The sequence below is a fragment of the Lepus europaeus genome, chromosome 22 (assembly GCF_033115175.1).
Source record: "Lepus europaeus isolate LE1 chromosome 22, mLepTim1.pri, whole genome shotgun sequence".
NCBI classification, from domain to species: domain Eukaryota; kingdom Metazoa; phylum Chordata; class Mammalia; order Lagomorpha; family Leporidae; genus Lepus; species Lepus europaeus.
In genome coordinates, this window is record NC_084848.1 from 13,256,578 (window position 1) to 13,269,169 (window position 12,592).

At 46.2% G+C, this 12,592-nt stretch overlaps 1 protein-coding gene across 11 annotated transcripts in view; it reads left to right on the forward strand.

Moving 5' to 3' along the window:
* EML5 (EMAP like 5) overlaps positions 1–12,592 on the forward strand; it is a 171,413-nt gene that overhangs the window by 156,163 nt on the left and 2,658 nt on the right. For 6 of the 11 annotated variants that reach the window (XM_062181691.1, XM_062181694.1, XM_062181693.1 and 3 more), the window contains 7 exons: positions 2,168–2,341; positions 3,015–3,223; positions 5,046–5,203; positions 8,097–8,211; positions 10,424–10,612; positions 10,784–10,956; positions 12,049–12,211. In XM_062181691.1, the coding sequence (XP_062037675.1) occupies positions 2,168–2,341; positions 3,015–3,223; positions 5,046–5,203; positions 8,097–8,211; positions 10,424–10,612; positions 10,784–10,956; positions 12,049–12,211 (1,181 nt within the window). Of the gene's footprint in view, positions 1–2,167; positions 2,342–3,014; positions 3,224–5,045; positions 5,204–8,096; positions 8,212–10,423; positions 10,613–10,783; positions 10,957–12,048; positions 12,212–12,592 lie in introns of those variants that run through there. The other 5 variants (XM_062181692.1, XM_062181697.1, XM_062181698.1 and 2 more) reach the window with 5 other exon arrangements.

Consider the following 12,592-nt stretch of genomic DNA (forward strand, 5'->3'; position numbering starts at 1 on the left):
TGGCCCAAGTCCTTGGGCCCCTGCTACACCTATGGGAGACCTAGAAGAAGCTCCTGGCTTCAGCCTGGCCCCAAAGCTGGCTGTTGTGGCTATCTGGGGAGTGAACCAGTGGATGAAAGATCTCTCTCTTTCTGTATCTCTGGCTTTCAAGTAAATAAATCTATTTAAAAAAATATTTTGAAAGAGGTTAAGAAAACATAAATTTAGTACAACCTGGACTGGGTTTTGCTAAAATGCATTAAGACTGATGGTGGGGCCAGCACTGTGGAGTAGCAGGTAAAGCCGCCACCTGCAGTGCTAGCATCCCATATGGGTGCTGGCTCAAGTCCCGCTGCTCCACTTCCAATCCCGCTCTCTTCTATGGCCTGGGAAAGCAATACAAGGTGGTCCAAGTGCTTGCACCCCTGCACCCACATGGGAGACCTGGAAGAAGCTCCTGGCTTCTGATCAGCACAGCTCCAGCCATTGTGGTCAGCTGGGGAGTGAACCAGTGAATGGAAGACCTCTCTCTCTCCACCTCTCCTTCTCTCTATGTGTAACTCTTTCATATAAAATAAATAAATCTTTAAAAAAAAGACGTGATAAAAGTTTGGAGCAGAAAAACAGTTGGATAAATGTACAAAGTTTATAAAAATGTAAGATGTGTAAAGCATATAGTTATTCATATTTTTTAAAAAGATTTATCTATTTATTTGAAAGGTAGAGTTACAATGAAAGGGGGAGAGACAGAAAGGAGAAAGATCTTCTACCCACTGGTTCATACCCCAAATGGCCACAATGTCCAGGACTGAGTCAGGCCAAAGCCAGGATCCAGGAGCTTCTTCCAGGGTGGGTGCAGGGGCCCTATTTGGGGCCCCTTTTGCTGCTTTCCCAGGTGCATTAGCAGGGAGCTGGAGCTGAAGTGAAGCAGCTGGGATTCGAACTGGCGCCCATATGAGATGCCGATACTGCAGGCAGAGGCTTAACCTTTTATGCCACAGCGCCAACCCCAATGAATGTAACTTGAAATTACCAAGAAAACAGTACTCGTGAAACTTTGATAAGATCAAACACATAATGTTTAAATCTCATGTTGAAAACTAAAACAAGAAACACGATCCCCATTCCCACAGATTTGCAAGAAATACATTTTATGTGCTGAAACTACAGTTCCAGTAGCATTTTTCAGATTTTGATGCAAATGCAAAGATAAATTCCACATTTCAAAAATCCATTTAATTGCACAATTGAGGAACTTCCACCTAACCTTCAATTTGAAGTGATTATTCTGCAGTGTAGTATATATGAAAGGCAAATATCAAGATAAGACTCTGATAGAATGTTTTAAATGCCTTCCTCTCTCTGTAACTCTGCCTTTCAAGTAATAAAAAATAAATCTTTAAAAAGAATAGAAAGAATTGGACACTTTGGATTCTTCGGGGAGCCCGGGAAGGAAAGCTCTCCTCCCAGCCTCGTGGGTGTGGGTAGTCACATGGCTCTAGCTGGCCTCTCTGTGGTCTCTTTATCAGCACACGCCCAGAGTGTGCTGCCCCCGAAGTCCCGCAGTCACCCAGGGCCCAGATACTTTCCATCTGCTCGGCTCTGCCAGCCTCAGCCTTGTCTGTGCTGCAACGGCCAGCTGTGCTGTGGTCATGAAGTGGCTGCAGTAAAAACCCTTTTCACAACCATGGCCTAAAATCCTTGCTTTTAGCCTGATTGAGTCATGTTGCACATGTGTATTTCATATGCCTTGTACCAGGAAGATACCAGGATATCATGTGTGTCAGCTGGCTTAAATGTGGGCTGCTGAAGGACATCATTGAAGTACTTGGAAATACATATCTAGTTCTTGCCACATATTTGTATGATGATGAAAATGTATATAAAATGTGCCTTTCTTGAGGAATTGTTTAATGTTGTGATTGCCTGATTAGCTTATCTGAATACTGTTTTCTCAAAAATGCCATTTGGGATGTAGCCTGGAGATGCATCCTTTTTTTTTTTTTTCCTTTCTTTTCACTTCCCTTCCCCCTTGTTTCCTTTTTAAAATTTAGTCTCAGTTTTGGGCTGTTCTTTGTTAAGTGCAGTTTTTTCTTGGTACATATTTTTCTATGTTTCACAGATGCATCAGCTTCAGATGTGGAAACATGACAGGTGCATTACAGCTTTTGGATTTTGTCTTTTTCAGCTACAGCGCCTTCTATCCACATCTGGGATGCAATGAACAAGCAGACTTTGTCCATACTAAGATGCTACCATTCAAAGGGAGTGTGTTCAGTCAGCTTCAGTGCCACTGGCAAGCTCTTGCTGTCCGTGGGACTAGATCCCGAGCACACCATTACCATCTGGAGATGGCAAGAAGGTAGGGTTCTTCCTGTGTGTGTGTGATTTTTAAGAGGATACTCTAGTCATGCGAACTCTGTATTTAATATTGGCCTTAAGTTGGCCATTGAAGCTACCATTCACTGTAGCCCTGCACAGTACACAGTATACAGGTGATGCTTACAGTGTGTTCTACTTTAACCTGGTGACACTGGAAGCTTATGAACAGATAAACGAATAAAACTGTTACTAGGATCACAGCTGTCACATTGCCATTTCCTTTCCATAAGAAACAGTGCGTGTGTGTGCGTGTGTGTGTGTCTTCGCTAATTAATTTGGTTATGAAAGGTCTTAATGAAATTGAAATAGATTTTAAATGATAATAGAAGAGCAATAGGGTAATATTACCCAATATGCTTTAGACAAAGCCTTAAACTTATATAAAGAGAAGTTAATGGAGCTACACAGAAAAAAATCCCGGGCATGGTCCTTAAAGTCTGAAGTGGCCCCTAAACGTAACGGAGCTCTATGAATGTGACTGCGCAGTGAGGTGGAAGGGACCGTGGACAAGTGCTTGCGCGTCACGTGATTGCAAGAGCCCGCGATTTAGCGGCGTTTGTTTCCTAGCTGCATATCTTGAACTGTCGGATCCCAGCGGGTGGTTACCTTGGTTCTTACACTAACCCCGAGGGTTTCCCTGTCTCCTTCACCAGGCGCCAGGATCGCCAGCAGAGCTGGTCACAGTCAGCGCATCTTTGTGGCAGAGTTCCGCCCAGACTCAGACACCCAGTTTGTCTCTGTGGGAGTTAAACACGTGAAGTTCTGGACACTGGCAGGAAGAGCTCTTCTTAGCCGGAAAGGGCTCCTGAGCACGCTGGAGGACGCCCAGATGCAGACCATGCTGGCTGTGGCATTTGGCGCAGTATGTTTCCTACCGCGCGTGGTGGTGTGCTTGTGACGGCTGCGGCTGCTCGGGCCTCAGCCACGCTGCCTTTACTGATGTGGCCACTGTAATCCGCTGACTGTTCCATGTCATGCTCAGACATGTATTTTGTCTTGCAAAAAACCTGACACTTTGAGAAGTGATGGGTGGGAAAGAAAGGTAACGAGAGGAAGGGGGGAGTACAGCGAAACATTCAGGCCCTTGATCATTGCCGTTCTCAGAAGCCTTCGTTGATCTTGTTCTTATTACTGTAAATATCCCCAAATTTCTGTCTTGAGTTTTTCATGGACCTCTGGCCATTTGTCAGAGTAAGAGACATAAATCAAGAAGCAAGAATTTAGGATTTCACTTTCTTCCTCTGGTTGGAAGTAGACTGTGCCAGTGTCTCTAAGTTCCTAGTCCTGACAACAGGGGAAATGTTCAAGACCTCACCCCCTCCTCACTCCATCTCATCTGGGCCTCTTTCCTTTAATAGCCTACCCTGGCTGGGCTTTGGTACAATAAAAAGCAATTAGATACCTTTATTAATGTGTTTATGTGGGTTTGCAATATTTAAAAAAATAAAATTATAATTTTAGAACATTTAAGTGCACATTTAAGTTTTTAAGAAAGGCTGTTGAAAATGTTGGTCTTGCCATGTCATACTTAGGTTGAACATTTAGGTAATCATAATGTAAGAGCAGTAACTTATTCCCAAAGAAAGCCCAACACTGTCACGTGTATCTGGCGTGTGATTGGCCAATCTGGCTAACTTTGTTCACATATAAAATTCCTGTGTAATCAGTTGCCCTTTCTCAGTAAATAAACTGGAAGACTAAAATACTGGAAGCAGGTGAATTAGTGTGTGTGAAGCAGTGGAGCAGTCAGTGAGAATGCCTTCTCCCCTAACAACACAGGCTCACATAGGAATTTCTGAGTATTGTCTATGTCAGGGCCTGTTGGGAAGGAAGGACTGTAGAACGTTGGTTTCTGTGTTTGAGGCCTTGACTTCTGATGAGAAAGTGGCACAAATGCTTGATGCTCCCAGATCTGCTGTAGTGAGGTCTGCATAAGGTCACGAAATATTAGACGCTCCTGTGTCTTTGCGTCATAGTCGTGACAAAATTCTTTACCAAACCTAGGAAGAAGTCCTCTTCTCTTCCTATTCTTATTCTCTCAGTTACTAGTGACCTTTAAGCTATTTATTGGAAAACTAGGGTGAGGCAATGCAAAGGAATAAACTAAAATTAAATATTTGGAAGGAAAGAATTATCCAAGGTTATTACAATTGTTTAAAGAATTATTTTATTTATTTGAAAGAGGAGTTACAGAGAGAAGTAGAGCCAGAGAGAGAGAGAGAGGTCTTCCATTCCACTGGTTCACTCCCCAAGTGACTGCAATGGCCCGAGCTGAGCTGATCCAAAGCCAGGAGCCAGGAGCTTCTTCCAGGTCTCCCACCCTGGTGCGTGGGCCCAAAGAGTTGGGCCATCTTTTACTGCCCTCCCAGGCCATAACAGAGAGCTGGATCAGAAGAGGAGCAGCTGGGACTTGAACCGGCACCCAAATGGGATGCCAGTGCTGCAGGTGGCTGCTTTACCTGCTACATCACAGTGCCGGCCCCAAGGTTATTACAGTGAAATAACCAATAGACTGAGGAAAGGTCCCGACAGAGCAGAGCTGCTAGCTCGGGTCTCCTGCCTCTTGAGACCACTGCCCGGGTCCCCCCTCTGCCCTGCATGCCCTCACGTGGGAGGTTGAGTCTGGTTTGAACTCTCTTTGACCTTTTGATGAGTTTATCTCCCCCTTCCCCACTCCTTTTCAGAATAACTTGACGTTTACAGGTACCATCAGTGGAGATGTCTGTGTGTGGAGAGACCACATACTGTGTAGAGTCGTGGCCAGAGCCCACAACGGGCCCGTGTTTGCCATGTACACCACGCTGCGAGATGGACTTATTGTCACCGGTGGCAAGGAGAGGCCGTGAGTTCTCTTTCTTGTCCCAGTCTCACTGAATTGTGCGCATGCGTGGGAGCCAGTGGAGGCTTTCTGGTTCTTCTCAGGCTCCAGCTCCTCCTCCCTGATCCTCCTACACTTTGCCTTGGTTGCCTTTTCATCCATTCTGTTGTCTCATCGCTGTCCCAAATCACTCCCAAGGTTTTGTTCACACGCTGTAGATAAACCTAACTTCCAACAACGGGGTGACCTTTCTCCTGAGGTGTGGACAGAAGCTTGTCCACCAGTTCAGAGCCGCCTAACGCCCTGCCTGTGCTCCTGCTTGCTGAGGGACGGGGACCCCGTCTTTGCCTTTGAGTCAGGGTGCATCCTGACTGGCTGCTTCTTTCTCAGGCTGGATGCTAAGAGGGAAAATGCACATGTTTGCATAGAAAGGATGAGAGACAGACCACCTTGTTTGCTTTTGCTTGAGGCAAAAACATTGTTTTAAAGGAGGCCTCCAAATTTAAATCTTTGGAGAGGCATTTTTCTGAGTGATTTTTAGATCTCCCAGCAGTAACCAGATGCTTGTCATTGCTTTGCCATCAACATAGCCAGTAGCATGTTGAAACGTGACATGTTACGTGCTTAAGAAGGCATACAGGAAACCACAGGGGAGAGGACCCACGTACATTAAACACGAGCGCAGGAGCTTCTCCTCACATCAGAGAAGAATGTATACGGGACTCGGGCAAGTTCTTCCTAAGACAAGCGATTCATCTAGCAGAAACAATGAACACGTTCTTCTGAGAGAAGATGCATAATGTGCTGGTGTTCTACCTCTTACGTATTACTCCAGCACTTGTGTTTTCCATATCATTTAGTTATACACAACCCCGTTCATGGTGGGCTCTTAAACTGTTTAAGTAGGATTTTTTTAAGATTTGTTTGTTTGAAAAGCAGAGCAAGAGAGAGGGAAAGACAGATCTTCCATCCTCTGGCTCACTCCTGAAATGGCCACAACAGCCAGGCTTATGTCAGGCCAAAGTTAGGAGCCAGGAACTCCATCCTGATCTCCACAGTGGGTGACAGAAGCCCAGGACTCAACCCAAGCTCCTATATGGGTGCCGACTCACAAGTGGCAGCTTAGCCCACTGTGCCCCACCACCAGCCCCTCAGTGGGATAAATTAATGGCAGACAAAGATTGTATTTCTTGAGTAGTGGGTTAAGCCACCATCTGCGAGACCAGCATCCCATGTGGATACCAGTTCAGGTCCCGGCTACTCCACTTCTGATCCGGCTCCCTGCTAGTGGCCTGGCAAAAGCATCAGCAGATGGCCCAAGTCCTTGGGCCCCTGCTACCCATGTGGGAGACCTGGAAGAAGCTTCTGGCTTCGACCTGGCCATTGCAGCCATCTGTGGAGTGAACTAGTGGAAGGGAGATCTCTGTCTCTCTCTCTTTCAGATAAATAAACAAAATTTTTTTAAAATGTTTCTCTTTGAGTCATTAAAAATAAAATCTCTAGCCTAGCATCTGTCATCTTAATATCTCACCTTGCACCTCAACGACCCTTTTAACATTAGAAACTGTTTTGTGCATGTCCTTAATCAGGAAGTGTAAGAGAGGATAATGTAAGGTAGGGGTAAGTAAAATTACGCTGTCAGAAAGGCTGTTTCACAAAGTAAAATTTGCTGGAACTAAATGTTTACTTTGGCTGAAATATAGAATATGCTGGGTCTGGCGCTGTGGTGTAGTGGGTTAAAGCCCCAGCCTGTAGTGCCGGCATCCCATATGGCGCTGGTTCAAGTCCTGGCTGCTCCACTTCCCATCCAGCTCTCTGCTATGGTTGGGAAAGCAGTAGAAGATGGCCCAAGTGCTTGGGCCCCTGTACCCGCATGGGAGACTGGAAGAAGCTTCTGGCTCCTGGCTTTGGATCAGCTCAGCTCTGGCCGCTGCAGTCATTTGGGGAGTGAACCAGCAGATGGAAGACCTCCCTCTCTCTGGCTCTACCTCTCTCTGTAACTCTTTCAAATAAATAAAATAATTTTTTAAAAAAATATAGAATATCCTGGCCAGCGCCGTGGCTTAACAGGCTAATCCTCTGCCTTGCGGCGCCAGCACACCTGGTTCTAGTCCTTGTTGGGGCTCCGGATTCTATTCCGGTTACCCCTCTTCCAGGCCAGCTCTCTGCTATGGCCTGGGAAGGCAGTGGAGGATGGCCCAAGTGCTTGGGCCCTGCACCCGCAAGGGAGACCAGGAGAAGCACCTGGCTCCTGGCTTTGGATCAGCGAGATGTGCCAGCCACAGCGGCCATTGGAGGGTGAACCAACGGCAAAAAGGAAGACCTTTCTCTCTGTCTCTCTCTCTCACTATCCACTCTGCCTGTCAAAAAAAAAAAAAAATATATATATATATATATATAATATCCTAAATTTGCCACAAAAAGTTGAGATTCAGGAGCTTGGTTTTTATTTATTTTGATATTCTTCTTGTGAAATTAGTGGTTTTTTTTTTTAAGATTATTTATTTATTTGAAAGGCAGAGTTACAGAGAGGCAGAGGCAGTTGGGGGTTGGGGCGGGGTAAGAGAGAGGTAAGTAAGTCTTCCATCTGCTGGTTTACTTCCCAGATGGCTGCAATGGCCAGAGCTGTGCTGATCCGTGCCCAGAAACCAGGAGCTTCTTCTGGGTCTTCCATGCAGGTGCAGGGGCCCAAGGACTTGGGCCATCTTCTACCGCCTTCTCAAGCCATAGTAGAGAGCTGGATCTGAAGTAGAGCAGCCGGTCCTTGAACTGGCACCCATATGGGATGCCGGCACTGCAGATGGCAGCTTTGCCTGCTACGCCACAGCACCGGCCCTGAAATTAGTGTTCTTATATGAGAATGATGTGCTGTGCCAATAATCAGTGTGGATTTGGGTTTGGTTGTTTTTTTACTTAGGTCCAAAGAAGGAGGAGCAGTGAAGCTGTGGGACCAGGAGCTGAGGCGGTGCCGCGCCTTCCGGCTGGAGACAGGCCACAGCACAGACTGCGTCCGCGCCGTGTGCAGAGGCAAAGTAAGCGGAGCCTTGAGCTGATGTGCGGCAGCAGCAGAGGCTGTCTCAGCCCTCAGCCCTCAGCCTGCCGAGCACGAACCACGTAATACACAGAGAGCAACTGCTGGGCGGTGTCGTTCTGTGGTTCCCCTGCTCAGCGCCTCCACACTTGGGAACGCCAGTGCAGTGCATAAGACAGGAAGCCAGACCTGCCTTAAACCTCCATTTTGTCTTTTTTTTTTTAAGATTTATTTATTTGAAAGGCAGAGGAGGGACAGAGAGAGGATGTATCTTCCATCTGCTGGTTCACTCCCTTAAATGGCCTCGATAGCTAGGGCTGGGCCAGGCCAAAGACAGAGTCTGGAACTCCAGCCAGGTCTTCCACATGGGTGACTAGGGTCCAATCTGCTGCCTCCCTAGGCTCACTGGTAAAGAGCTGGATCAGAAGTGGCGCAGCGGGCTAAAGCCCCCGCCTGCAGTGCCAGCATCCCATAGGTGCCAGTTCGAGTCCTGGCTGCTCCACTTCCAATCTGCTGTGGCCTGGGAAAGCAGTAGAGCATGGCCCAAGTCCTTGGCCCCTGCGCTCACGTGGGAGACTCAGAGAAGCTCCTGGCTTCAGATTAGGGCAGCTCTGGCCATTGCAACCATCTGGGGAGTGAACCAGTCGATGGAAGACCTCTCTCTATCTTTCTTCTTCTTCTTTTTTTTTTTTAAATTTATTTGACAGGTAGAGTTATAGACCATCAGAGAGAGACAGAGAGAAAGGTCTTCCTTCCATTGGTTCACCCCCCAAATGGCCACTATGGCTGGAGCTACGCCGATCCGAAGCCAGGAGCCAGGTGCTTCTTCCTGGTCTCCCACGTGGGTGCAGGGCCCAAGCACTTGGGCCATCCTCCACTGCCCTCCTGGGCCACAGCAGAGAGCTGGACTGGAAGAGGAGCAGCTGGGACTAGAACCCAGTGCCCATATGGGATGCTGGCGCCGCAGGCAGAGGATTAGCCAAGTGAGCCACGGCACTGGCCCCATCTGCCTTTCAAATAAATCTTTAAAAAAAAAAAAAAAAGTGAAGCAGCTGGGACTGCAGTGGGTACTGACCCAGGATGCATGTGTCACAGTGGCAGCTTCCCTGTGCCACACCCTGGCCCTTCCATTTTTAAGTACCACATCCCTAAACACATTTCTTGAGTTTACAAATCATAGATATATTTTCCTCAGTCTACACATTATTCCCTTTTATTTATAAAGATTTATTTATTTGAAAGGCAGATCTAGGGAGAGGAAGAGGCAGATTTTCTATCTGCTGGTTCGCTCCCAGAATGGCTGCAGCAGCAAGGGTCTGGGCCAAGCCAAAGCCAGGAGCCAGGAGCCTCATCCAGTTCTCCCGCATAGAGCAGCGGCCCAGCACTGGGGCTTGCCTCTGCTGCTTCCCCAGGTGCATTTGCAGGAAGCTAGACTGGAAGTAGAGCAGCCGGGACTCAAACTGGCACCCATGTGGGATGCTGGCATCGCAGGTGGTGGCTTTATCTGCTACGCCAGAAGCCCCTATTTTTTTTTTTAACTTAAAAATTCCAAGCCTTTTTTTTAAAAAAAAAAAAGATTTATTTGTTTGAAAGAGTTAGAGGCAGAGGCAGAGAGCGAGCGAGTGAGCTTCCATCCACTGATTCACTCCCCAGATTGCCACAACAGCCAAAGGTGGGCCTATCCAAAGCCAGGAGCCTGGAGCTGCTTCCAGGTCTCCCATGAGGGTGCACGGAGACTTGGGCCATCCTCTGCTGCTTTTCCAGGCTCATTAGCAGGGAGCTGGATCGGAGTAGAGCAGCCGGAATTCAAACGAGCCCCTAGGTGGGATGCTGGCACTGCAGGCGGCATCTACTTGCCACAACACAGCACCAGTCCCCACCCCCGCAACCCCCCACCTCAAGTCTGCTTTTATACCAGTGCACTTAGCCCTCTTTGGAAATCCTAGGATTACGATGGTTAAAGTCAGCTTTGATTATTGAAGAACGCAGGTGGTGGTACTACCACAGGGAAAAGCTGTCCTTTAGCATGGACTCTGCTAACATGCACCTCAGCCCAGTGCTCTCACCACGTGTGAACATTTGCACACGAGTCACCATCGACTTGCTACCAGATTAGCGCAAAGTGAAAAAGTCCTGCAGGCAGGTCGAGAGAGTCCTATGATCAGGAAAAGCACTGTTGTTACACAGATGTACTGGCATCACTTCTGTTTCAGGGCAAGATACTAGTTGGGACAAGGAATGCCGAAATAATTGAAGTTGGAGAGAAGAATGCAGCCTGTAACATTCTAGTTAACAGCCACGTGGACGGGCCGATCTGGGGACTAGCGACACATCCTTCCAAGGATTTCTTCCTCTCTGCTGCGGAGGATGGGACAGTGCGACTCTGGGACGTTGCTGATAAAGTAGGTGCAAACGACTCTGCCAATGAGATTCCAGCTTCTAAGAAGTAGAAGTTCTGAACTGCTAGTGCTTAACCATCTCAGAATAATGTTGAGAATGTTTAGAGAAATTGGCTTAATTTGTAAAAACTTCATTTAATGTGGTTTTCTATGACTCTCTTGGTTCTTATGCAGAAGATGTTAAACAAAGTGAATTTGGGACATGCTGCCCGTACTGTGTGTTATAGCCCTGAAGGGGACATGGTGGCTATTGGAATGAAAAATGGAGAATTTATTATTTTATTGGTGAGCTCTCTAAAAATATGGGGAAAGAAGAGAGATAGACGATGTGCAATCCATGATATCAGGTTAGTCCACAAATAGATTAGCATTTTCTAGCACATACTTAAATGACCCAGCTTGTTGTGAAAAACTTTTGTCCACACCTTCAACAAAGGTCTTGAGGGCCAGTAGCATTTTAAATGTCATACATTGTGTGCTGAAATATGGCTGTTTGTGTAACTTACTGCTCCTTGCTAAATAATAAATCTACTAGGCACCAACCACAATGCCACATATTGTCAAGTACTAGGTAATATTTGACAAGCGTCACATTAGACATGTCCAGCATTTTCACTGTGCCAAGAATTATCTCCCACTATTAATACGTGAGAGCCACCAGCCCTTCAAAGCTGTCACCTTGGAAAACTAGTTACAGGCCCAAACATGTCTTCTCTTGATTTCAGTATAGGAATATGTAGCTCATTGTCATTTAACCAGTGTTCGCTGAGCATTTATATCCCAAAATAATCTTTAGACCTTTCCTGAGCCGAGCCTTTTGGTTTTTGTTGGTTAAGCTTAACAGTGGCTACAATTTAGGTGAGATTATTAAGTCTAACTCTGTCAAAAGCTTATAGTCTCTTCAGCAGTAAAATCCCTTTGCAAGTCAAACTTTCCGCAGAATGTTTACATCACAGGGACAGTGGCTTCTCTCAGCCCTGCAAGTCTCTGAGGTGCTCAGCAGCTCAAGCAGTACTTCCAGCAGGCTGACTTGTCCCGTCCTGCCTCCCTGACCACTAAGCAAGTCATGTTCACTAGGTCTTTTCATGTACATTCTCCAAGCTTCAAAACTAGTGTCACTTCATCTTAACCACCTGAGGTGAGTTAAACAGTGTTCTTAGCTATTAAGACATTGTTCTTTTCATACCTTATCCTTCGTGAACCAATTTTATAAAAAAGTGTTTCAAAAGGAATTGGGAAAACAGTTGTTGAAAATTGAGGTAAAACATAAAGCTCATTTCATGTAACACAAATAAATATAATCTTAGAACACATGATCAGGTAAACCTGAAGATTTACCACACATAAACTTATTTTCAAGAACTGGAAAGTTACTGATGTTTACCATTTAGACTACTTCATGTGATCCTGACATTTTTGACATTTTGTTATGTGTTCAGGTTCAGTCCAGACTCCCGCTATCTGGCAGTGGGTTCTAGTGAGAACTCGGTGGACTTTTACGACCTAACGTTGGGCCCGGCTCTTAACAGAATCAGCTACTGCAGAGACATCCCGAGCTTTGTCATTCAAATGGACTTCTCTGCAGACAGCAGCTATCTCCAGGTACCGCACCAGCACTGCAGACCCAGCGGACCTTAGTGAGCGCATAGAGTTCCTTCGTTTGAGCTTCTAGACTCTTGCCTTTGCTTACGTTCAGTTTCTGCATTGATTCTGTAGTACCTCATTCTTTCTTAAAATAAATTTTACTGAGTATACTTAAAGTATACTTGATGATGTTATAGGATCCATATTTATGATAGGAAATGGTTACTGTAGGAAGCAAATTAGCATACCCGTCACCTGTTATACAGTAATTTTGTTATTGTGGCCGTAACAGCTAACTTCATTTAGCAGAAACCCCAAAAACAGCCCAATTTTGTAACCGGTGGGTCCTCGTTGTGTATGTTCATCCTTCATATCTGCTAGCCTGCATCTTCCCGTTCA